At 34.1% G+C, this 25,617-nt stretch overlaps 4 protein-coding genes across 6 annotated transcripts in view; 2 read left to right on the forward strand and 2 right to left on the reverse strand.

Annotated features, from left to right (window-relative positions):
* Window positions 1-11,948, reverse strand: part of LOC129949011 (rho guanine nucleotide exchange factor 7) — a 57,020-nt gene extending 45,072 nt beyond the window's left edge. The window contains exon 1 of one of the 3 annotated variants that reach the window (XM_056060201.1): window positions 11,360-11,930. The gene's annotated coding sequence lies outside the window, so the exon portion shown is untranslated. Of the gene's footprint in view, window positions 1-11,359 lie in introns of all 3 variants that reach the window. The other 2 variants (XM_056060200.1, XM_056060198.1) reach the window with 2 other exon arrangements.
* A 1,684-nt stretch (window positions 11,949-13,632) lies between these two features.
* On the forward strand, window positions 13,633-15,268 carry LOC129952289 (FMR1-interacting protein NUFIP1). Its single transcript, XM_056064804.1, has one exon. It carries the CDS (start codon window positions 13,708-13,710, stop codon window positions 15,202-15,204), a length of 1,497 nt encoding a protein of 498 aa, XP_055920779.1. The 5' UTR covers window positions 13,633-13,707; the 3' UTR covers window positions 15,205-15,268.
* On the reverse strand, window positions 15,188-15,824 carry LOC129952290 (mediator of RNA polymerase II transcription subunit 11). Its single transcript, XM_056064805.1, has 2 exons — window positions 15,653-15,824; window positions 15,188-15,596 (listed from the first exon to the last, which is right to left on the reverse strand). The coding sequence occupies exons 1-2, from the start codon at window positions 15,729-15,731 to the stop codon at window positions 15,289-15,291; spliced, it is 387 nt and encodes a 128-aa protein (XP_055920780.1). The 5' UTR covers window positions 15,732-15,824; the 3' UTR covers window positions 15,188-15,288.
* A 2,102-nt stretch (window positions 15,825-17,926) lies between these two features.
* LOC129951925 (la protein homolog) lies at window positions 17,927-19,726 on the forward strand. Its single transcript, XM_056064289.1, has 4 exons — window positions 17,927-18,085; window positions 18,176-18,847; window positions 18,928-19,242; window positions 19,310-19,726. Exons 2-4 carry the CDS (start codon window positions 18,200-18,202, stop codon window positions 19,502-19,504), a joined length of 1,158 nt encoding a protein of 385 aa, XP_055920264.1. The 5' UTR covers window positions 17,927-18,085; window positions 18,176-18,199; the 3' UTR covers window positions 19,505-19,726.
* Window positions 19,727-25,617: the final 5,891 nt, after the last annotated feature.

Below are 25,617 nucleotides of genomic sequence, written 5' to 3' on the forward strand. Positions count from 1 at the left end.
ATGAAGAACTGAATAGTTCAGCAACATATAATAATACGCCATCTACTTTATGTTCAATTGTTTTTTATTTCATTGAAATAAAACTACATTTTTTGTACACAAACATGCAAATAAACAGGCCATAAAACATTATCTGTAAAACACAGGTTATTCTTCGAACAAATTTTGACTCAATTTCGGTGGGGGAATCATTCTCATTTCATTTCGATCAGGTATATAAAGAATTGGGGAGAGCTTTATGTTCGCTTCAAAACCACATGTTAATGTAGTAGTCTACGAAGGAACCCCCTTCTTGAAGTTTTTATTTTATGTCAAATTATTTGGTTAAAACTCTGCAATCGACTATCACGTTACCTTATAGACGTATTTTCTTGATTTTGATAGTCAACTATTAAAAATTAGCTTAGCCGATTTCACCCATGGACCATGGTCACTCATGGTCGCCATTTTTTTGGAATGTTTTGATTAAATTATTAAATTATTAAAAATTGGATCGTTTTTTGTTTGGCAATTTTTCACTGTACTATATATGAAATACCAAAAAAACACGGCTAATCTGTTAATATGACTCGATAACGGTTTCACATTTACCGTAACAGCAGATCCTTCCTCAGAAATTCCAGTGTGTAAACCACACAACACAGTCAATTTTAATGTTATAAACACCTTAAAATGAACGAACGCCTCTATACGATAAGTTTGACAGTAGGAAGGCTCAAAAAACATAAGTGACAATCAACTAAACGGTGATTTTTTAAGAGCTTGAGAACTTTAAAAAAAAAAAAAACGCATAAAATTTGCAAATTCTCATCGATTCTTTATTTGAAACGTTAGATTGGTCCATGACATTTACTTTTTGAAGATAATTTCATTTAAATGTTGACCGCGGCTGCGTCTTAGGTGGTCCATTCGGAAAGTCCAATTTTGGGTAACTTTTTCGAGCATTTCGGCCGGAATAGCCCGAATTTCTTCGGAAATGTTGTCTTCCAAAGCAGGAATAGTTGCTGGCTTATTTGTGTAGACTTTAGACTTGACGTAGCCCCACAAAAAATAGTCTAAAGGCGTCAAATCGCATGATCTTGGTGGCCAACTTACCGGTCCATTCCTTGAGATGAATTGTTCTCCGAAGTTTTCCCTCAAAATGGCCATAGAATCGCGAGCTGTGTGGCATGTAGCGCCATCTTGTTGAAACCACATGTCAACCAAGTTCAGTTCTTCCATTTTTGGCAACAAAAAGTTTGTTAGCATTGAACGATAGCGATCGCCATTCACCGTAACGTTGCGTCCAACAGCATCTTTGAAAAAATACGGTCCAATGATTCCACCAGCATACAAACCACACCAAACAGTGCATTTTTCGGGATGCATGGGTATTTCTTGAACGGCTTCTGGTTGCTCTTCACTCCAAATGCGGCAATTTTGCTTATTTACGTAGCCATTCAACCAGAAATGAGCCTCATCGCTGAACAAAATTTGTCGATAAAAAAGCGGATTTTCTGCCAACTTTTCTAGGGCCCATTCACTGAAAATGTGATGTTTTGGCAGATCGTTCTGCTTCAGTTCTTGCACGAGCTGTATTTTATACGGTTTTACACCAAGATCTTTGCGTAAAATCTTCCATGTGGTCGAATAACACAAACCCAATTGCTGCGAACGGCGACGAATCGACATTTCACGGTCTTCAGCAACACTCTCAGAAACAGACGCAATATTCTCTTCTGTACGCACTGTACGCATTCGTGTGGTTGGTTTAATGTCCAATAAAGTAAACTGAGTGCGAAACTTGGTCACAATCGCATTAATTGTTTGCTCACTTGGTCGATTATGTAGACCATAAATCGGACGTAAAGCGCGAAACACATTTCGAACCGAACACTGATTTTGGTAATAAAATTCAATGATTTGCAAGCGTTGCTCGTTAGTAAGTCTATTCATGATGAAATGTCAAAGCAGACTGAGCATCTTTCTCTTTGACACCATGTCTGAAATCCCGCGTGATCTGTCAAATACTAATGCATTAAAATCCTAACCTCAAAAAAATCAGCCTTTATATTCTTTGATTCTATGTACATTTAGACCAAGACAATGGGCGAATTCACTAATGTAGTCACTACGTAGCCAAGTCATTCTGATTGGCTACCTTCAACTACAAAATGAGTTAAAATTTCCCCTCGTACGTAGTGTACAAATTTCGGCTACAAAGTTAGTGGAGAATAATTTTGACGTTTCACAATCAGCAGCTTGGTAAACAGACAAGACTTCAATAGGTCCGTTCGCGTACTTTTTGCACTAAAATTCGTAAAAGTAGATATTTTAAAGAGTTTGAGTAAAATTCTCTCACAAAAAGACAAAACTACAAAAAAGTAAGCGAACGGGAAATCAACAAATTTTCCCCACAATTTGACTGTCAAAAAAATATAAATTTTGAAACAATGAATTTTTTTTGTACATGGATAAATCAAGACAACATGAACTTCAAGCAACATCATGCTGATACATTGTTTTTCTTTTAATGAAAAAAACTTAAATTGCAATCTTGTTGCTGTTCTTATAATTTATTTGAATTTCTATCAAATTTAACACTTTTCACAAATCATCCCAAAGAAATTTCTTGGACTAAAATTCATAGGTTTGGAAATATTTTACTCTCTCGTGAGCGCTCTGTTTTACGAAAAACTACGAAATGTTTGAGTACACGAACAGGATTTACTTAAATTTTATAACTTTGCGTAAAATTAGACTGTTTTAGGAAGGTACGCGAACGGAACTAAACTAATATAAATCACTCAAATTTAAAAACACAAAAGATTATTTAAAGTTATCAAATCAAAAATATTTCTTATTTTATATATTTGCATTTGTCAGTAATATGACATTTCCGGATTGACTAGATTTGTAGTGCAATTCTGCATTCACAAAACTAGTTAAATTGACTACGTAGTCACTAGATTTATGAATGCGTCCAATTAATTTGTTTTCAGGAGTCAAAAATTTCAAACTTTACTTCACTGACCCTCAGTTAATCGTTTGAAAACTATAATGTCTAGAAAAACACCCCAGGTAAGCTACAAGTTCATCTTGAGTTGTATTTCTTGTAAACAAATATTACTTATTCCTTTTCCAATTTTTGTAGCCTTTTACACAAAACACTGAATGAAATAGTGCAAAAAATAAATAAATGATTGACTAATAAAGTTCAGCTTTGGGTTGATGAAAAAAGATTATCATCCGTCATTTTGACACAAGTAGTCTTGACTTGGAAGTAAAGGAGATTTTTGTTGAGTAATTTTCCAATCAACTTTCTAATAAAGGCGCCAGTTAAAGCTGTCATTGGTTTCCATCATTGAAAATAAACATCAATAAAAATGTCTGTCATTGACAAAAATTTTCTGAGTGAAATCCACCGAAAATTTTTTTCTGACAGAAATCTGTCATTGGAATTGTGCGAAATTGAAACACAAATCAGTGGAACAATTCGTTTCACTTTTGTCAGCTGTTGGGAAAAATGAATGATTTCCATCCGGAAAATAGAAAAACACATGCGCTATTCAACTTTGTTTTCTCAATAAAAAATCTTTATGTGATTTTCGACCGATCAGTATACAATTTTCATTTCTAATCGAAGAGAAACACTGTCAAATATCGGTTCAATTTTTTTTTCGGATCGATTTCAATGATAGCTATAACTGGTGCCAAAGTTGCCTTAATTGAAATAAAAGTTTTTGACAGTTGGCCATTTAGATATTAGGAACATGCCTTATTCCCAAGTCCCTTATGTCATGAACCTGTCAATTAAATTGCCAAAACTTATTGAACAACATAGTTTCACATTCTCAACTGTCAAAGTATAAACAGAAATTAATCGAAAATGTTCGTGCAGCTAAAAAGGCATCCGTTTACCTATTTATTGAGTTTATTCAAAATGTACACTTACTTTTTATGCACCCATCTTTACTCGTGTGCACTCCCACTTTACAGGTTTTTAACTGTAATATGCTTTAATATTGTTAATTGCTTGATTAATTAAAGAAACTTTGAAGTGGCCTTGTTACAGATGCAAAAATCATTTAACTCAGTTTCATTTAAAATAAAAAATATTGAAATTGAATGAACCCAATCAACTGACTCGCTGTGTAAGTGTTTTCAATGCTCTCTCGATTTTCCTTTGCCATCCTCGTCCTCTTGGTGTATAATTCCTTCCTCATTATTTGCACATAATGTTTTCAAATGAAAACATAAAAACAAAAACTTCACATACCTACAAATATTTAAATGTATGTACCTACATAAGTATAAAAACACAATAAATTCATTTCATATCCTTCAACAAAAGTCATCATTTGAATTCATCACTCAGCTTCCGACAGATTGTTTTAAATTGGATTAAGGGCACTCATCAGCCCAACAAACTCAAAAAGCATAACGGAATATATGCACTCGCCTTGTCACATTCATTGAAGAGAATGTGTAGGGTGTACACTGTTCACTGGTGTATAGTGCAAACCGCATAGCTATTAGAGTTGAGGGCCGGCCCACCCACATGTTGCAACGAATGAACGTACAAACGACAAACATCACATTCAGCACCAGCAGCGGTAAAGGCAGCAGTAGACACTAAAACACATATCACTACGAAAAATGTGTCTCCAAATGGATGCCATGTCATTGCGGCGGCGGGTGGGTCGATCCCATGAGCCCGCTCCATGGCCTCTCTGTGTTTCTGGTGCTGGGGCTGCTGCTGCTGATACTCACAGAAAATCAACCGCATATAAGATTTGATTTATGTTCAAAATAGGTCTTCTGTGTTTGGTCTCAGAGGGTTTTTGTTTTTGTTTTCGTATTTTGTTTTTCTTCTCGAAAACACTTTCATGTACAAACTGTCGCGTTCCATGTCGCCTTCACTTCCAGCCCCCACACACGTCTTTGAACATAATATTGAGGGAGGATGTTATTTTGGGCCTTTTTTCTATAAAGTGGTCTGAGATTTTTGTTATTTTTTTAATTCGTAGGTAGGTACGTATTCATTTTTAGTTTAGGTTCTTTTCCGTCTTGAGTTTAGTTGAAAGATGATGATTTAATTATGAAAACAGTGTGAATTATAAGTTTATTTAAAATATAAACTAAAAGCTAAACGGAGAGTATCATGGCATAGCGCTAGATGAGTCATGTGCAAGAGATAGGTTGGAAAGGATGTGATTCTTTGTCGATTACAACAAATAGGGGATAAATATATGCATATGAAGTAAATACCGACTTGGAGCAAGGGAATTTTCTGACATTGCAGTTTGAAATTTGTTTGATTCCACATGAACTTACTTTAAATTCTTGTTTTTAGTTAATATTATGTACATACTCAGCTAGTTATCGCCAAGATAGTTAGACATGCTTAAGATTTGGAACGCCGTGTTTTTAATATAAACAAAAATATAAAATAAATAAACATGGACTGGAAGCACTTTTCATAAAAAACAAACCTCAAACAAAATCCAGCTTCTTTTCTCGTCTATGGTACAATCATTTCGCTTCACAAAGTGCCATCAAAATACAAAAGTTTACACTGACTTCTTCGAACTTTGCTCTCTTGAATAGTATGAAACCAAAAGGTGTTATCAGCTCTTTCTTTTTGAGTACCTTTTTTATTAGGGGTGACAAATGTAATATTGTAGACTATTGTTGTCTAGAGTTTGCGAATAGGGGCGATACCCTTTGTATTACAATCCTTGTTAGAATTAAGTATTTTAGGAGCTTTTTTTCCATTAATGATGAAAGTTTGGCATTTTTGAGAGACACTATTTTAAGGTTGTTACTTTAATACAAAGATGCATTGATTAGTTTTATTCGTCCTGTAGTACTGTTAAATTTTTGTTGTCAATCTTCAAACTCCTCGCTCAGAGACAAAGTTCGTGGAAGTCGATTAAATTCACTTTTTGTGCCAGAAACAGTGGGTGTTTTGGTACTTGCTAAAAACATTAGTTGAAAAAAAGCCATTGTCTGACTGAGATTGCGTCTACAACATCGTCAAAGATGATGAATCATGGAAATATGTCTATGCAGTCGACTATGTGAATGTTTCAAAAAGAATCAAAACCCAAAAAAGATGCTGGGATGCGACCCACACTTATTACTTCCCATCCCGTCTGTCGATGTGTCTTGCTTAAAAGTTTGAAGAAATGTCAAAATCGATGAATATTCGTTCATTCGTTGGTCGTGCTCATGTGAATAGTGCTTAATAAATAAATAAATTGGGTGGCGCAACAGTCCGTTTGAGAACTAGGGCCTAGTGACTGACAACTCTCAACCATTCCTGTGTGCGATTTGTCAATTTCTCGCAAGAGGCAGTACCCGTGAATAAAACTTTAGGTGGCACAGGCAGGGATCGAACCCAAGACCTCTCGCATGACAGTCTATTGCACTAACCATCATTCCACGGGAATAGTGCTTTAGGGACCTTGAAATGTCAACATTTTCAATGCGACCAATCGGACCGGTTACAATAACTATCAATGGAAAGTTAATAAACTGGTTGACTGTTTCTTTGTCTGTATCGGGCATGAAGTAACGTACAACTTGAGTAACATAGGAAGGTACATTTGTTGCTTTCAAATCAGTTGAAATGTTAGTGAATAAAATATTCTCAAAATATTTAAGTGTAACGCAGGTACATTGGTTACCTTTGAAAATATTTCGAAAAATTATAAACCATTTTAAATGACAAAATATTGTGTCATTATTGTTATTCTGAGTACAATTCCTCATACACAGCTGCTTAAAATAAGAGGGAAGACCTTGACCAGGCAAACGAATTTTGGAATGATAGAAAATATATTCCGTTTTGGGTTTAGTTGCGAAAGAAAAGTTAGGAGTCTTGAAGGAAAGTACATTCACGTCCGTTATACAAAAAACGATGAAACGTTGGTGTTGGCAACACCCAAAAGAAATAGTACTCGCATGTCAAAAGCCGCCATTGTTTATTTCCGGCTACTTGGCTCTGTCATCTGTCTACTCTCAACTAACCAACAATTATAAGAAATAAAAGCTCAAGGCAAAATATATAAAAGTTTGAACAAAAAACAAAAACAATTTAGAATAAAATAAAGTACAAGAAAAATTAAAATAATGAAAAAACCAATAAATTGTAAGTTATACTATTAAGTTATATTGAAAATTAATTACAAGTTTACTGATGAATTGAATAATTTTGGATTATAATTAAGGTTGTAACTTGGAAACAAAGGATTTCTAGTGTTTTTATCTTCTCATCGTGGGTGTTAACAACAAGTTTTTCGATAGTTGGTACTAATTCAAACAGTTGGTGCAGTATCATCATGGCGAGGCGAGGGATTGCTTTTCTGGGTTTAGCGTTGGACCGATCTTTGAAATTTATAATAATCGTAACCAAGGAAATATATTGTGTTATTTTAAAGATAATGCTTGCGTATTATGCTGAGCACAATAGAAAATTTGTTGGCATTTTTAGCAAGATTTTCCAAAATTGGTGAGCGCTCGGCTTCGCGATCATCGAATCTCGGTGGTACTCATTCGATTCCATCACAATTAAGACAAATTTGTAGCCAACATAGTTTTCGGCAATACACACTTACTTTATATATGAAATATAAAAGCATGTAAGCCATACAAGTTTCGATGTGTAAAATTGTATTGGCATTTCTCCTCAATAAGGTTGGCAAAATTCATAATGCGTGGTTTTAGCTAGAACAACGTTTACAATTTCTGTTAAAAAAAAAATAAAACTGTTCGAAAGTTCCATTTTAAGGTGTATAGTGATGAAGCCTCATTTTTAATTACATGGGTTTATGATCAAGCCAAATTACATGGATCGCAGACAATATAGCCAGAAGTGTCGCTATTGCGGAGCCTGATATTTTGCTTTCAAAAATTAGTTAGGTAAGTATGGACGGCGTTTCGTTCTAACAAGATGGTACAACAGCGTGCTTAAATATCAATGTAATGAAAAAGTTTTTAGCACCAAGTCTAGAAACTATAATCTAGGAAGTAAAATTGTAAAAAAGTACTTAAAAACAGAAAAATAGTTCCATAAAAATAAAATAAGTTTCTCAAAATCTTAAGCCCATGAGGTTTCCCTGGTTTCTTATTGGTTGATAAAGTTTAAGTAAAAAGGCTTTTATATGTTAATTGACAATTTTGGCTAAGGAATAATGATTTTCTGAATCATTCAGGCGGTTGTACAGAAAAAAAAACAAAAACTCAATGTATGGGTACTTAAAAAGCCTTGCTTTCCAGTAACCGTGGTGTAATGGTTACTGCGTAGGACTGTCATGCTAGAGGTTGTGAGCTCAATACTTGCTTGTGCCACCTAGTTTTTATTTCTTTCGAGTAATTAAAAAATCTGCCACACATAATTTATTCCTTTAAAGCCTTACCTACAAATTAAGCTTCCAGTTCTGGATGATATGATTGTTATAAATTAGGTTTGTGTTTGGCTTAAAGTAAACTCTTTAAAAAAGTAAAATTAAAATTTCAGATTAACAATTTTGTCGAGATTTTTTGATTATTGGACATTTTTGCATTCTTGATTAAAATAATTGGTCTATTTGGTGACAAATTTATTTCGAGAAGCGGTCCTGTTAACTGCCTACCCATTCGTGCGAATTAAAACTATTCGATTACTTTTTTATGGCGTTATGTTAAGTCATTGGTTTATGCAAGCTAATCTCGAAGCAATGGTAGCCAATAGATATTCAAGCCACTGTTAAGGTTTTTCAACCATTTTGATTGGGAGAAGTAATACAAAAAATGAACTACTCGAAATCTAACTCGTGGCTTACTTATTTAAGGTGGCGCTACATTCCGGGGCGGACCTGGGCCTCAACCACTATGCGTCTAAAGACAGCTCGGTCCCTAGCTAGCTGTCTCCAGTTTCACACGCCAAGTTGGTTGAGGTCTTCACCCACCTTAGTGCGCCACCTGAGTCACGGCTTCCTCTATTGCACCGTCCCTCGGGATTGGATTCGAAATTCTTCCAGGCTGGAGCGTTGATGTCCATTCGCTCTAATGCCCCAGCCATCTAAGCCGTTGGACTTTAATTCTGCTAACTAGGTCAGTGTCGCTGTACAGCCCGTACAGTTCGTCGTTATATTTTCTACTCCATTCTCCATCTATGCGTACGGGACCAAAAATCACCAGAAGAATTTTTCTCTCGAAGCATCCTAAGAAGCTCTAATCTTTCGTTGACAGGGTCCAAGTCTCAGCGCCATAAATGAGAACCGGGATGATGAGTGTCTTATAGATGGAGATTTTAGATGCTCGAGAAAGGACTTTACTTCTCAATTGCCTTCTAAGTCCAAAGAAGCAGCGATTTGTAAGGGTTATTCTTCGTTTGATTGCAGCGCTGGTGTCGTTGTCTGTGTTAATAGCGGTGCCTAGGTAGACAAAGTCCTTAACTACCTCAAAGTTATAGCTGTCCATGTTGGTTGAGGTTGAGTTTTGCACAAGTCTTTTCAGAACGATATTGAAAAAGTCGCATGACAGTGCATCGCCTTGTCTAAATTTGTTTGTGACTTCAAATGCATCGGTAAGATCTTTTCCGACCTTGATAGAACAGCGTGTATTCTCCATCGTCATTTTGCACAAACAGAAAGTTTGACAGGGATGCCAAAACTAGACATTGCTCTATAGAGGTCTTCCCTATAGATGCTGTCATACGCGGCTTTAAAATCGATACAAAAATCTAACTCGTGGCAGTGGCGGGTATATTCCGGAAATCATATTTGGAAAATAAATACTCTAAAACTTTACTATCAAATTAAAATAATGAAAAATTCATTCCAACAATATTTCTGTCTTTTATTATTATTTAAAGTTCCCAAGCTCTTAAAAAAAAAGCACCCAATATAAGTCGATATGTGCTCCCTGAAGCCACAGAGCTAGTAACTCTTGTTTAATAGTAGAAAAAGTAAAATAAGTATAAAAAAGGAAATAATTTATAAAATTAAATAAAACATTAACAACATGACATTTTTTAGCAGCCAATTCAATCTTGTTCAATTTCTTTTCCCAGGAAAAATATGAAAACATATTTTAGGGCTATTCTCCTCTACAGTCATGGCTGATGGAACAAGAGTTCCTAAGATATTCATTTTTGTAAATTGATTTCCCCCAAAGTCATTCATTGTACCATAAAAAAAACACTTAAGTAAAAACATAGGAAAATATTTAAATCGGAAGTGGGACAGTCATTTCAAAACATTGCACTCGGACTCGGTACTCATTTACGTGCGCAAAATCCGTCGGCTTTTTATTGTTTTTCTTTTTTTGGGGAAAACCGAAAAATTTGCAATTGTTTGCCAATTTTTTTTTTCATTTTCTTAATCAACAAAATCTATGTTCTCTCCTTCTTTTTGATAAACATCTGTTGGCTTCAGCTACACAGAAGTGATCATGAATTTAGGTTGTTTTCATGGCTTCTAGTCTCAACAACTTAGTGAGACACTAAATACAATAAAAACACGACCAGAACAACCAACATCAACATCATCTCAATGGGATTTATGTATTTGGCTTTCAAAGTTTCACATTCCTTTGCTGCCACCGTAATCATCAGCAAGTCTTCTACTTTGATTTTTATCAAACCACCTCAGCGGCAGCTGTTGTTGTTCAGGCATGGAACTTAGGTCCATAACAAGAGAACCAACTTTGTCGGTTGTTCAACATGTATTTCCTTAAAAAATGTAACAAACTGCTATCGACATCTACATCGGTATTGCCATCAGTTCTGCCCCCTTCTTGAGACGTCGTCGTCGTTGAACGAGGGTCATGATAAAAAAACCAAGTGTTTTCTAGGCGTGTAGCACACCCAAACCCGATCCCCTTCATCGACCAGAGATTCAGATTCAGCAGCAACAAATGGTGGCTTCTTGGCTAGATTTGAGTTCAAAGAAGCTACGTGAATCTACAGCGACACACCAAACATTTTTGTTCATTTGTTTGTGCCAGTTGGGGGAGTGGGGAGCGAGTAAGAATATAATAAACTACAAAAAACACAAACGCAACCAAAAGAATTCTGTGTTTTTCCAACTGTCGTCGTCGTCCTCTTCGTCGCTGTGGTGCGTCTTTTTTTGCCTGATCACTTTCTTCCTCGTCTTCGTCCCTCTGGGGCGCTACTCGACGCTCGCAATGGCAAACGAAAGAACGCTCGCCAAATAATTTCAAGTTTAAAAATAAAAATACACCAAAAAAATATATCACGCTCGTAAAAATAACAACAGAGGAAGTTCTTCTCTTCGTTTAATTTTTCCTTTATTTTCAGCTCTCGGGAAAAGCTGACAGCAAAAAATGGCCTGAAATTGCGATACTCAGCCAAACTAAACTATCTTCTTACCTTCGATAATCCTGGAAACTATGGTCGTGTGTCTTCTGTCGGTCGTCTGTCGGTGCTTCTGCTGCTCCTAAATAAAGCCCAGAGAATTGCGTCCTAACACAACAAAGCAGATTTCAGCCACAAAAATAAAATTCCCAAATGGAAAACTCTCGAGGAATCACTTCACTTCGCGTTCACGTTCACATTTCTTCTCACACGGCGCACACGGATGTGTAATCAATCAGAATATCTCACTTTTTTGCTTGCTTGCTTTCTTTTTTTCTATTTGGTTTGGCTAGATTTATTTTTTCGTGATAAAATAGAAAATTTCTTTACAATTGAATTGAAGCACACTACGGCAGCGGCGGCGGCGACGGTGGAGCACAGGGCTATACAAAAAATTCTGAATTAATGGCAAAATTAAATTCACTTATTTTTGGGCTTTGGTATGAAGGGACAAGTTTTCATTTTTTCTTTTATTGGAACGCAACGAGTTCTTAAAATAAACTTTTTATTTTAAATTGCAGACGAAAGCGATGGCGATGGCGAATAATAAATTCATGATCTCGATAGACGAAGGTGCACGAAAATTTTGTCGTCGTTCGAGGTTTGACAAAAGACCATTTATTTTTCATCTGACGGAATTGAAGGGAGTTATACTTTTTTTAATTTGGTTTAAGTTGGTAGAATTGATGGTGTGGTGAAATTAAGTGACAGCAGAGCTTGTCAAAGTTTATTAGGTTGTAAGTACACTTCGAAGAGGAGGCAAATATGTGCATGTTTTTTTGCTGTAAGTCCATGTTCAGAAAATACATTTTTATAGGAGTAATTAAAATTTGTTGAAATCGTCAACTTTGTATACAAAATCTATAGCATTGTAATCAAACTTTGTTCTTTACGTTGTCAGTAGCCTCAAGATGGCGTTAGAACTTTTATGTACAAAAAATAAGTAAAAGAACTGCAATAGCTAATGTCACCACCCCCCATAGGTTGTAAATGCAAAGACGTCAATAACATACGTTTTAGAAAATGACATTTCTCATTTGGTTAGCATGAGAAAACTTAATTTGCATGTGAAAGATTTATTTGAGCGCATTCACAAAACTAGTGACTACGTAGTTAAAATTCAACTAGCTTTGTGAAATTGCACTACGAAGGTAGTCAATCCGGAGCTGTCATATTAATGACAAATAAAATAATATAAGATAAGAAACATTTGTGTTTTCAGAACTTTAAATAGTTGTTTTTTCTTTTTAATTTCAATAGAACCAAATAGAAGATATAATATGATTGATTTTTATTTGTATTTAAATACCGAAAGATTCTTTTCATTTTAAATTCTTGTGTCCTTAAGAAGCAGCTGATTATGAAACGTCAAAATCCTTCTCCACTAACTTTGTAGCCGACATTTTTACACTACGTCTGAGGGAAATTTTCAACTCCTTTTGTAGTTGAACTTAGGCAATCAGAATCCCTTGGCTTGGTAGTGAATGCAACCTTTCATTCCACTGACACAAGGAAAGAGAAAAGAACAGAAGTAGAAGCTGTCATTTTATTAACGTTATATTTATTTAGTTCTGTCATTTCAATGTTTTTATTGGTGATTGATGGGTAGCGAGCTTAACATGACAAGTTCCACCGTCTTCTTGGAATCAAATGTCTTCAATGCTCTCGCAATTCCATCGAAAGAAATATCGATGATGCCACAATCCAGTAATGCACACCAAACAGTTAATGGATTCGTAAATAGTTTGAGATTTGTCTTAAAATCTAGGAAATTTAAAGAAGAATGAGCTTAATTACTAAACAAAGTTTATTTTTGTCAAAGAAACTTTCCACAATTTGGAGGAAAAAACAAACAATTTGCCTAACCGAACTGAACAGAAATGTCAAAGGAGTTTGACATTCTCAACTGTCAAACTGTTACTTAGTATATCAATCTCATTAAATTCTGGAAATCTTTTCATTTTGTCACCATTCTTTAAGTGATAAAATTTAAAATAAAGCGTTGAGAATTCAAACACTCCTTGCAAATGTGGTGGCTTCACTATAGACTTGTTTTCAATATTTTCTTTTGCTCTTTCTTTTGAACCCAAAAATATTTTGTTCGATTTTTGATCACAAAATAAACACGAATTTCAAAAAGATTTAAATTATTTATTGAAAGAAAAGTTTGTGTCAGATCAACATGTAAATGGGCCATAATGTCTTACAAAAATTTAAATCAAACACACCTACTAAATTCACCTCAACCACACGTGTTAAATTTGACAGTTGCTACAAAAAGAAAAATAGTAAACAAATCACGAAAACTTCACACTATACTTATTTTGGAAAAAGTAAGAATTTTTTAGTTGAAGTTAATAAAAATGGATAAAAGTGGGAAGTTTCTTCTACCTTCTCCGAAATTCAAGAATCTTGATACTCCACCCTCCAGAGTTCGACATTTCCTGTCACCCGAGGGAATACAACTTTTGCCAAAGGAAGAGCAACCACCTCCTATGTATGGACCTCGCGGTTCAACTGTGCCTCCCAAATTCCTGAGTCCCCTGAAAGTTCCCACAACAAATAATCAATTCGATCGTAAACAGAAATTCTTCTGTGAACCTTGCGAAGCTGAATTCCACACATCCACCGACTACAAAGTCCATCGCAGTGAACATGTTGAATGCGAGATCGATGAGTGTAGATTTCGGGGACATCCTGCATTTATGGACACCCACATTGCACAACAACATGCCACTGGGCTGTATAATCAGCTAAAGAAGTTGAGTACTCCAGAGGAAATCGCTCAATGGAGGGCGGATCGTAAGAAAAACTATCCCACTGTTGCCAGTGTCGAGCAGAAATACAAAGCTCGAGAGCAGAGAATGTTGCGAGGGGAAAAGCTGGAACTGCAGAAAAAGAACAGATTTGGGAATCGTGAAGATCGACGGCAGATGAAAGGTGACAACCCGACGAAGGATTCCGAAAAACCAGAGACAAATAAAAGGAAGCGAAACAACAACAAAAATAAGAGGCAACGAGATCGAAAATTTGAGAAAAAGAAAAAAGAGGAGGTGGCTTCCGCTTCTCCAAAAGACGAGTTGTCGGTTAAAACCGAAGTGGAGGAAGAGAGATGTGGTGGTATAAGAATGTTTAAAGGAACTGGAGGAATGGCAGACTACAAAGTCATCAAAAAGAAGACTGAAACAAATGTCCTATCTTCGTTGTTGGGAATGTATGGTTCCGATTCTGAAGAAGATGGAGATGAAAGCTCTGAGAAGGAAGAACTTGAAGAGAAAGTCGAAGACAAATTTGACGCAAAGGTAGATGAGAAACATGAACCAAAGAACACAGAAGAGTTATCTACAGAAGTTCCAATTTTGAAGCCAGAAGTTGAGAGGCAGATTGTTCATGAAGAATCAACAAAATCTCAAGAAGAACCGACCGTAAGCACACAAGAAGAATCACAAGACACCACAGAGAAGTCACCTGCACCTCAACAAAGCAAAATAGAAGATTTAGAAAAGCCAGTGATATCCGAAAGCACAGAAGAAACATCCAAGGAATCTATGGAAGAGAATACACCCAAAGAAGAAGAGAGTGATGACGAAGGACCTGAGGAGGCGGCCATATCCAAGAGCACAAATATCCCTGACCGACCACAAAGTGAACCACCTCGCAAGAAAACCAGGATTAATCCTCTTAAGAGAAACTCTGCCCTAGACTATCGCAAGCTGCGAGTGGGGCGACAGAACACAATGCTCGAGAAACTGCTAGAGGCAGACATTCGCCACGAACGGAACGTTCTCCTCCAGTGCGTTCGGTTTGTGGTACAAAATAATTTCTTTGACAAAACTAAGATCACCCCAGAAAGTACCTAAATTACTTTTTATTTCTGTCAAAAATCATTCATTGTAGAAATAAAAATACAAAATGTTAAGCCTATTAAGTTTTTTTAGATGTTATTATGGATAGAAATCGCTTTGTCTTTGCTGCTGTTGACGTGCAGCTTGCGTATATTTTACTTTAGACTCTTCCAGTTCACGGACTCGAGACCGGGCATGATGAATTCTGTGCCAGGCCATTTGCAGAACTTTGGCCGAAGCATAACCAGAACCCTCATGTGGTTGACCGGTGGACACTTGAGTGAGGTAGTTAATTTGTTCGCTTAGTTTCGACTCGACGTTCGATAGGGATTTCAGAAATTGTTGAGTCTGATTTTCGGCATTTTTCTGGGAGGACTTTTCTTTGCTGAGCTCTTGGAGTGCTTGACCTGTAAACAAATAAAAGTTGGTTCGTGTATTTGGGTAAGTAGTTTGGTCGACATACCTGCACTTTGAAGACAGGTTATAATTTCTTTTTCTATAGCATCTAAAGCATTGATTTTATCAAGAGGATTATGAGCCATGGTTCTTTTCAATTAAAAAAATCTACTTTAAAAAATTGTTTTGGTGTTTTTACGAAAATGAAAATGCTTAATTTGATTGCTGTCAAATCTAATGACATTCGTTCGGGGTTAAATGGCTGCGTTTCAGATGAATGCAAAAGTGAGTGCGTTCAACAATTTGAATTTACTACTGATAACAACTGCATACCACTCTTTCCTGGGCTAAAAAAACTTCAAATAGTAATAAAAGACAGAAATATTGTTTGAATTAATTTGTTTTTCTTATAAATTTGTTGATAACTTAATGGAAAATGTTGAAACACGACTTCTGTCATATTAGCCAAGGCTACGAGTTACTAAATCCATTTTTAACTTCCTTTTTCAGAAAATCTGTAGTACCCATGGCTTGATGGTTAGTGCGTTAGAGTGTCATGTGAGAGGTCTTGGGTTCGATGCATGCCTGTGCCATCTAAAAAAAAGTATTATTTACGGGTACTGCCTCTTGCGAGGAATTGAAAATTCCTCCAAGAGTACTTCTTGTCATGAAAAAGTGCTTTCTCAAATTAGACATTCGGATTCGGAATACAAACTGTAGGTCCCCTCCATCCGTCAAATTACTCGCACAGAGGAAGAGTTGTAAGTCACTAGGCCCTGGTTCTCTACGGACTGTTGCGCCATCTAATTTAATTATTTTTTTGTCAGTAAATCTGGTCAAATGGCATCAATAGTGGCTTAGAAAAATGATTTCTAATGCTTCAAGAGTTGTAGTTTTGTTGGCATTAACCATTGAAATAACATGGCCCTTTAAAAAATAATCGTGAGGTATTAAGTCCGAATGAAATTTACCATGAAATTGATTTTGCAACAAATGTATGGTTAAGTGCACTATATGACAAGTTGCGACATTTTCTTGGAACAAAACGTCATCGATGTTTGGCTAATCAATTTTTGAAAATCAGTCTTTTATTCCATAGCATATTTTTATGTCGAAATAAATAAGGACCGATTATGTATAAATTCAATTTTAATGCTGATTTCTTAATTGCCTGATAATTGTTTTCAAAGTTCAAAACCTGATTAGAATTAGGTTTAGTTTGTCAACAGTTGCGGTCTTAGTTCTTAACAAAATTTTCCGTAGGTCTTACTGATGATTTTTAAAAATTATTGGGGTGATTTTCCATTAGGCTAGGCGCACACATTTTCGAAAACAAATAGTTCTATCGTTAGGTGCTCAAACATCGCGCACATAAGCAACTCCGAAAGTATTCGACGAAATTAACCAATAAAAGGAAACAATGTATTCACCTTGACTAAATTTGTCTCTCTCTTGTACTTACAGAAAATTATTTAACGACATAGTTGAATGTCCGCACGGGTACTTATAATTTCTTGTGACACAAACTAAGGAATTGGTGATCGTCTAGTTTGTGTCAAAACACAAACTAAAAAGTTGCTCCAATGGGCGACATTTTGGTTTCTGCATGTGCGCGGACTTTTACATATATAATTCGTTAGTGCTCAGCTCAGTTTAGAAACTAAAAGTTGCATGTGCGCGTTTAGCCTTACCGCATTTCGAATTTCTTTCTGATTTTTTTTTACACTTAGGGAGGGGTCGCAATAGAACATGTTTTAAATATTAAACCGAGGAAGTCATAGAAAAGAATATTTAATTTTTCGGACGTAACCCTACTTTTTTTGTATTTCATTTTTTGAGCCTAAACCAAGTTTTTTGAATGGATAACACTACAGGTTTTGGGGTGGGTGCAAGTTTGGGTATATGCAAAGTACTTTTTGCATTTGAGCACAAAATTCAAAAAAGTCCCCAACAAAAAAAAGCAATCATGACAAAAATGAAAAAAAAACATGGAAGAAATGTCAAAATCTCAAAATCAACCTCTGCGTGTTTTTTCTGTAAAAAAGAACTTTGAAAATTAATTTAAAATAGAAATTAATGTTTCCTCGCTTTAAAATTGATATAGTTATTATTTATTTGCACATATCTATCAAATAAAAACAAATTCGTGCTGCAGAAATTTAAAGTTGAGCCAAATTATTATTTTTACTGTATATTACGTTTCTTCCGGATGACTTCAGTTACATTTCATAGTAAACATTGATTTTTCAAAAATGCGCAGAACCATCTACGTTACCAAACAGATTCTTATTCATTGTTCGAGCCTGAATGCACTCTGGCATATCGAAATTTTCGAACAAAATGACAGACTACCATTTTTTCTTTAATTGTTTGACATCACGGCCGGCGGTCCTTCTGTTAACTTCTAACGTGCTTGTCTCGAAAAACATACAACAAACACGTGTTTTTGTTAGAATTTCGTTTAATTTAAACTTTCATTTGTTTAAAAGCCACTTAAAAAGTAAGTAAATCCATCTGATTCAAATATTAAGACTCCCTTTGCTTGGACAAAGTGTAATTCATTAATTTAAAACCTAACCTAATGTTACAGCGAGAAAAAATCTCCACACACAACATGACTGACGTTGCAGACAAACCCCAAGAAGTTCCAATTGAGGAAAACGCCAAAGCGGCAACCTCCGAGGAAGAAGAAACCAAGGATGATGTTGAGAAAGAGGAAGTGGAATCTTCTGAAAAGGAAGCCACCAACGGCAACACATCCATCCTCGAAAGAAAGATCATCCGCCAAATGGAATACTACTTCGGTGATGCCAATTTACATCGTGACAAATTCCTCCTGGAGCAGATTTCCAAGAACGAAGATGGCTGGGTTCCATTCGATGTGTTGTTGACCTTCAAGAGATTGGCCTCCCTCACCACCGATATCAGTGTCATTGTCGATGCTCTGAATAAGTCCGACGAAGGTCTTGTTGAGATCAGCGAGGACAAAAAGTCGATTCGTCGTCATCCAGAGCGACCCATTCCCGAGCATAATGAGGAGAAGCGTAAGGAGATAATGTCTCGCACCGCCTACGTCAAGGGCTTCCCTCTGGACATCGAAATGGCCGATATTCTTGAATTCTTCAACCCCTTCGAGAAAGTTGCCAATATCTCGATGAGGAAGTATTTGGATAAACCAACAAAGACGTACAAGTTCAAGGGCAGTGTGTTTGTGACATTTGCTAAAAAGGAACAAACCGAGGAGTTTATCACAAAGGAAAAGGTAAATATTTGGGAATTAAATTAAAGCGGGAAAAACAATCGTAACTTTTATTCTAACGACTTCATTTTTGTTTTTTAAAGGTTCAATTCAAGGATAACGACCTTGTGCGTAAATGGCAAGAAGTTTACTACGAAGAAAAGAAGGAGGAGCGCAACAAGTCGAAGAAAGGCAAACAAAAGAAAGAAGAAGACAAATTCCAATTGCCAAAAGGAACTGTTATCTTCTTCGAAGGTGCTAACGAAGCCACCACCCGTGAACTCATCCGATCAGCCCTCGAAGCTCTCGATGCCGATATCGCTTACATTGACTACAGCAAATCTGATAAAGAAGGACACATTCGCTTGCATAATGAAAACTCAGCAGCACCTTTCCTCGAAAAGGTTGAAGACAAGAAGGTTTGTTATTTAAATCAAAAATATAATTTTAAACTTGTCATTTATGAATATTGATTTGTTGTTTTAGTTGAAATTGTCGGACTCAACAGAATTAACGCTTCGCCTTCTGACTGAAGACGAGGAAAAAGAGTTTTTGGCTAAAGCCGTCGACCACATGAAATCGCGAAGAAATACCCAGAGCAGGCATAAGGGAGGTTTCAATCGCAAGCGTCGTGGTGGAAACGAACGTGATGAACCAAAACACAAGAAAAATAAGGATTAAACAAATATCGAGTTTTTATTTTTTTGAAACATAATTTAAGTTAAATTATCTTAAAGTTAAAACTGTTCTCTAATTACTATTCTCTCGCTACCATGAAGATAAGTTAAGACAAAGAAAGAAAATAAGAACTTGTCATAATTACTTAGTTTTTGGTCCTCTTAAAACACTTTTTTTATATATTGACTGTGTTTCTACATAATTGGTTTATGTATTTTGAACAAGTGAATAAAACGCATCTATTGAATAGAATTTTATAACAACAATAACGGTGTTTCTTTTAGTTTTATTTTGAATTGAATTTAGACCAATATCCGTTACAAATTAATCACTTGTGTCGATGCTCATTTCGTTGTTCGTTTGCTGATTGAGTTAAATACCAAAAGGTGTTAGAATTTTTTTGAGACCAGAGATGGGGTTTAAGGGTCGAGAAAATTGATAAAACACGGTCAAGACGGATTTATTGATAAGCTTCGTCTTTTTTAAGTTGTTTAAAATAATTTAAGTATTTTTAAATTTAATTTGTATCATTTCAATTCTGTCTAAATTAATTTTATGTAAAGGTTCAAAATAAAAGTATTCTAATGCTGATCTGACATAAGGAGGTACATGTATAGCGATTTAAGAGCAAAAGGGTCTTTGAAGACCTTATATTTACGATAAAACCTGGATAAGTGCCTCATCTAAAATACCGCGTTATTATGGGCGGGTTAGGCAGTTAAATTTTCAGTTTATTCAATTCGAAGAAAATTTGTGATTGGTTTGCAGTAAACCATTGCGTAAGTTTTTAATTACCATTTTATAAAAGATACAAATCAATTATAGATTTTACACATCTAAACAACTTATATTCATTGGCAATGGAAGATGAGTAGAATTTGAAAATAGATCACATATAAGTCTTTGGTAGACAAAAAAAGGGTCCAAGATGGCTGCCTTGAGGTTCACCCGGGGGTTACCAAAACTGGACTTGAAAGTGCTTATTACAGGCAATTTAATTTGAATATGTTCCAATTTGAATACGTGCCTTCGAAAAATCGATAAAATAACGTCAAGTCGATGTACTTGCTCGAGATTATTTAGGATGTAATTAATAAAGATGAAAAGTTGTTGATTTCTCTGCAACGAAACAATACTGAAACGGTCCTTTTACTAAAAAAATCAGCGAAGAGTTTCGGTATCCTCGATAGTTAAGTTACAATTATACATTTTCTAAGGTTTTTGATGGACTTTATTCGATTCGGATTTTAAAATCAATAAACCTACACATTTTGGGATTTTGGAAAGTCCGATATTTCACTTTCATTTAAAATTAAAATAACAATGAATTTGATATTAGGTCCGTTCGCGTACCTTCCTAAAACAGTCTAATTTTACGAAAAACTACTAAATCTAACTAAATCCTGTTCGTATACTCAAACATTTCGTCGTTTTTCGTATAAGAGAGCGCTCACGAGAGAGTAAAATATTTCTCCAGTTAATAAATGTTTTCACCTCAAAAAAAAAAAAAATCCAACAGTTTTGAAACTTAGCACACTTACTAAGGGATGTCTGATGATGACACAAAAAAAGTCCCCAAGAATCCGACGTGAGCTCTAGCGGCAGTTAAGAGAAACGCAGAGTTTTTTTTTCATTTTTTCACATTTATCTCGAAAGCTATTTGTCGTATCAAAAAATTTTGTTCCACAAAATTAAAGCTCATTAAATTTTATACAAAAACTTCCATTATTTTCTTAATATATTTTATAGTTTATAAAATAACTCTAGCGGCAGTGAAGAGAAACAAACGGTTTTTTCGGGTTTTCGGGTTTATCTTTAAATCTATTTGGCGTATCAAAAAATAATCTTCTACAAAATAAAAGATTATCAAATGTCATTATGAAATATGATGCTAATTTGTTTGCACTTGTTTTAGCTTCTAAAATAACTCTATCGGCATTTAAGGAAAACACATGTTTTCTTCTCACGGAAAAAAGGTTATTAAATGTACTAAAAAAATATGTTATGCATTTTTTTAGCGTCTGTACACGATTTCAATTGTAACTAGAAATGGAGGATGAACTTGAAAGGTCTGAAATGTGTGTATTATCTCTAATTTTACGTGCCTCCCTAAAATCTTAATATTGCTCACTAGTAAAAAAAAAAGAACGCCAGTGAATTCTTCGAGTGATGAGCCCAAGACCCATTTGCGAAGTACACTTCCACGGCCTCGTGTCAAAACACCCACTCTTCATTCCACGCATTACAGTTTGTTCAATTGTCTGGTCCGACCACACCTCTGCCAAAATCAGTCAGTTCTTCTCATAGTAAAGTAACCCTCTTGAACAAAGTTTTATCATATCCGGAAAACACAGGTGACATGATTTGGCGTGCGAGAAATGTCCGAAGGCATGGAAATCATGTTCTTCACACAGTTAATATGGGCATTACAATCGCCAGACCGCTAAGCATAGAGGAAATATATTATCCGAAAAAACCGTTTGTAAACTATAAGAAATGGGAATTTAATGAGCTTTAATTTTGTGGAACAACATTTTTGGATACGACAAATAGTTTTCGAGATAAACGTGAAAAACTGAAACAAACTCCGTGTTTCTCTTAAATACCGCTAAAACTCACGTCAGATTCTTTGGGAATTTTTTGTGTCATCACCAGACATCCCTTATTAAGTGCGGAGAGAAAAAAAACTAAACTCTCTGGTTATTTGAGGTAAAGGCAATTATTTTCGTTCATTGACTGGACTACAACCTACGAATTTTAGCCCAAGAAATTTCTCAAATTTAATAGAACTTCAAATAAATTAAATAAATGCAATTTATTTGCTGACACTTATAAAATTAAAAATTCTTTCCCAAAGAACAGTAACAAGATTACAATTTTCAAGTTTTTCAATAAAAAAATAATGTTGTCTTGATTTATCCATGTAAAAAAAAAATTCTGAACACGAAATGAAACGAAGATGTTTCAAAATTTATATTTTTTTGACAGTCAAATTGTGGGAAAAATTTGTCGACTTCCCGTTCGCATTCTTTTGTGTAGTTTTGTCTTTTTGTGAGAGAATTTCACCCCCACTCTTTTTACGAATTTTAGTGCTGAAAGTACGCGAACAGACCTATTATTAACTTTTATTTCGATTTTCGCGATTTCAAAGTTATTTGAATTCGTCATGAGACTATTCTTTTAATACAGAAATTGTGTATTTCAATTTATGAAAATTAAGCTAAGTTATGAAATATACTCGTGGAAAAATTGTGGGAAGTTGCAACTTCTACTTCATACGATTCATACGATTTAAAAAAAACTTTAAATGTCTTCTTTATAACAACGTGGGCTTTTACCCACCACAAAATCAAGGCCTCTTCCAACTGATTTTTGAAAACTACCTTCCACAAAAAAAAAGTTATTTCGAAAAGTATAAGAAATCAATCAACCGATAGAACTAAAAACAGTTTAATTTTTCCTGATTTCGAAAAACTAGCTAACTTTTTTAAATTCATATAGCATTTTTTTCAATAAAACTTGTGATTATCTAAAATCAATAAATAAAAAATAAATAAATTGGGTTGCTTAGTGACTTACAACTCCCAACCATTCCTGTGTGCGAGTAATGTTGTCAGAAATGAAGAATTTATAAATACTAACTTTAATATTTCGTTAAAATATTTTCAGTATCTTAAACATAGTTTGAATTGGGAATTAAAAATATACTCTTAAACCTATTTTTCAAAACTATGAAAACTTAACATTCTAGGATTTTCAAAACTTCATTTACATTCAAATGATGACTCATAAAAGTCATCTCTTAACTAATGAAAATTTCGAAAAACAAAGTGAAATATCAAAAAGATTTAAACTAACTTTAGAAAATAAATATTTATACTTTGCTAAGTTATCATGTTGTTAAAAAATATGTCGTATTTTATCCTAGATTTATTATGCTTTCCATGAAAGTATTGTTAAAGAATTCCAATTCAAGACACTAAAATATTATTTGGTTTCTAAGGCAGTGTAATTTAAATATACTTTGATCTTTTGTAGTCATTAAACAATAAATAAAATGCCATTTACCTGAATATTTCCTTTTATTTTTCTTTGTTATATTTAATAGTATTATATTTATATGTATTTTTGTATATACAACAAAATATTACATTTTGATTCCATCTAAAAAATAATTCAATCACACTTCAACAGTTCGAATATTTTTGCCTCCATTTTCTAAATATTAGTTTTTTTTTTTAATTTTAATGTAAAAATCATTTAAAAAAAGAGGAATAACTAATTTGAACTTTAAAATATATATGTTAGTAAATAATGTTATGGTCTTTGTTGTTTTTTTTCTAAATTATAATTTAAATAAAAAATATTTTTTGATTTTTTGTTTCATTTTTATACATGGAAGTTTGGTTTAAATTTTGTTTTAAGTTTAATTTATATTGTAAGTATTATATCAACTCTGGAACTGGAACATTTTATATTTGTTTGTAACTTTATCATGTAACAATACAATAGTACATTTATAACAGATTTCAATTGTTTTGTTTTTGTATTTATTTTAATTAATTTTAATTTGATATAAATCAATCTTTAAAGATTATTTTTTTAAGTCCTATTTTAATTTGTTTAAAATTGTTTCTCATCAAAATATTAAACATTTTATGCTTTTAGTTTGTTTGTTTTCAACAACACGAGTTTTTTTTGTATTTATTTATTTGAATAAAATATATAAATATTATAATTTTGTTAATTTTTTGTTTGTATTTTGTTTAAATATTATGTGCTTTTATGAATACTTTAATGTGTGTTTTGGTATTGGTACTACGTCTACATTTAATAATTTGTTTTTTGTTCTTAACAGAGTTTAGGAAGAAATTGATTATAGATTTCTTATTTTTCTTTATTTTTTAGAGATCAATCCACGAGCAATTTTTCTTTGATAAATGTTTGTTTTTTGATAATAAAAAGTGAATAAAATAAGTAAACACATGAACCTTAAAAAATAAAAGAAAATTTCAGTAAAAAAATGATATGTATGTAGGTCTCGTGAATTTGAATGAAAAATAACATTCTCGTGAAATGAAATAAAGTAAAAATTTCTCTTTTGAAAAATGTTTTATTATTTTTTTGAACCATTTATTTCTGAATAAAAACAACAAAAATAAATATCAATATAATGAAAAAATGATATATGGAATATAATTTCCCTTCGAAATTATCCTTTAGACGAAAGTAAGAAACGCGCATTATTTTCTGCTATTATTTGAAAGCTTAAATCTACTATTTTGAAATGAAGAGCCCTTCTGAATTCCAAGAAACTAACATTGTTAAGGTTCCAAATTTTCGATGAAGGGAAAAATTCAAAATAACATTAACCTTAAGTAACTTAGGGAAACTCAATAGGAAGATAGGTTAAATAGTTTAAAATGGTTTCGGAGAATTCATTGCCACACATTTGACTGGAGAAAGAAACAGAAAAGTTACCATGACTCAAGGTAGGAATTCCTAGAAGTGGGAGCATCATGATTTAAAGGGAGGCATTCAACAAGTTATTTCATTTAATAACTGAAACATAATTGACTTCCTTTGAAAAGTTCCAATTTAATCAAACGTTTATTATGGCAAACAAAATTAACTAACGATAAATAAAGGCACGCACAGTAATTGCTCATTTTATTCACTTACAATTTTGTTTCTATCAGAGTGCGTGCACAAAGTGTAGAAGCTTTTCAGTTTAATGGAGTAAACTTTTATAAGAAAGTTTTATTGCAGTAAATTAATTTTATTTGCAGTTTACTATTTTATGAATCAGTAAGTTTTAAGTTAATTTCAAGTATTTTAACTCAAATCCGATAAGAAAGTTAATTGTTTTCTTTAAGGATTTTCACTCTTATTTCCTTTCTTGTAACGTGTTATTCATTTTGCGGTTTCAAAAGTATAGGACTGGAATTCGACATCTGTCAAACTAAGTTGTTAAGCCAATTTTTCTTTTCAGTTGAAAGTCTTAACGTGTTTAAAAACCAAAATTCGTCAAGTTATGCCTGATATACCGCCCAATATGCGCCGAAAATTACATCAAAAGAATCGATGCTTGAAACAATTTTCGTGGTAGTAATGGA

The sequence above is a fragment of the Eupeodes corollae genome, chromosome 3, assembly GCF_945859685.1.
Source record: "Eupeodes corollae chromosome 3, idEupCoro1.1, whole genome shotgun sequence".
Taxonomy (NCBI): Eukaryota; Metazoa; Arthropoda; class Insecta; order Diptera; family Syrphidae; genus Eupeodes; species Eupeodes corollae.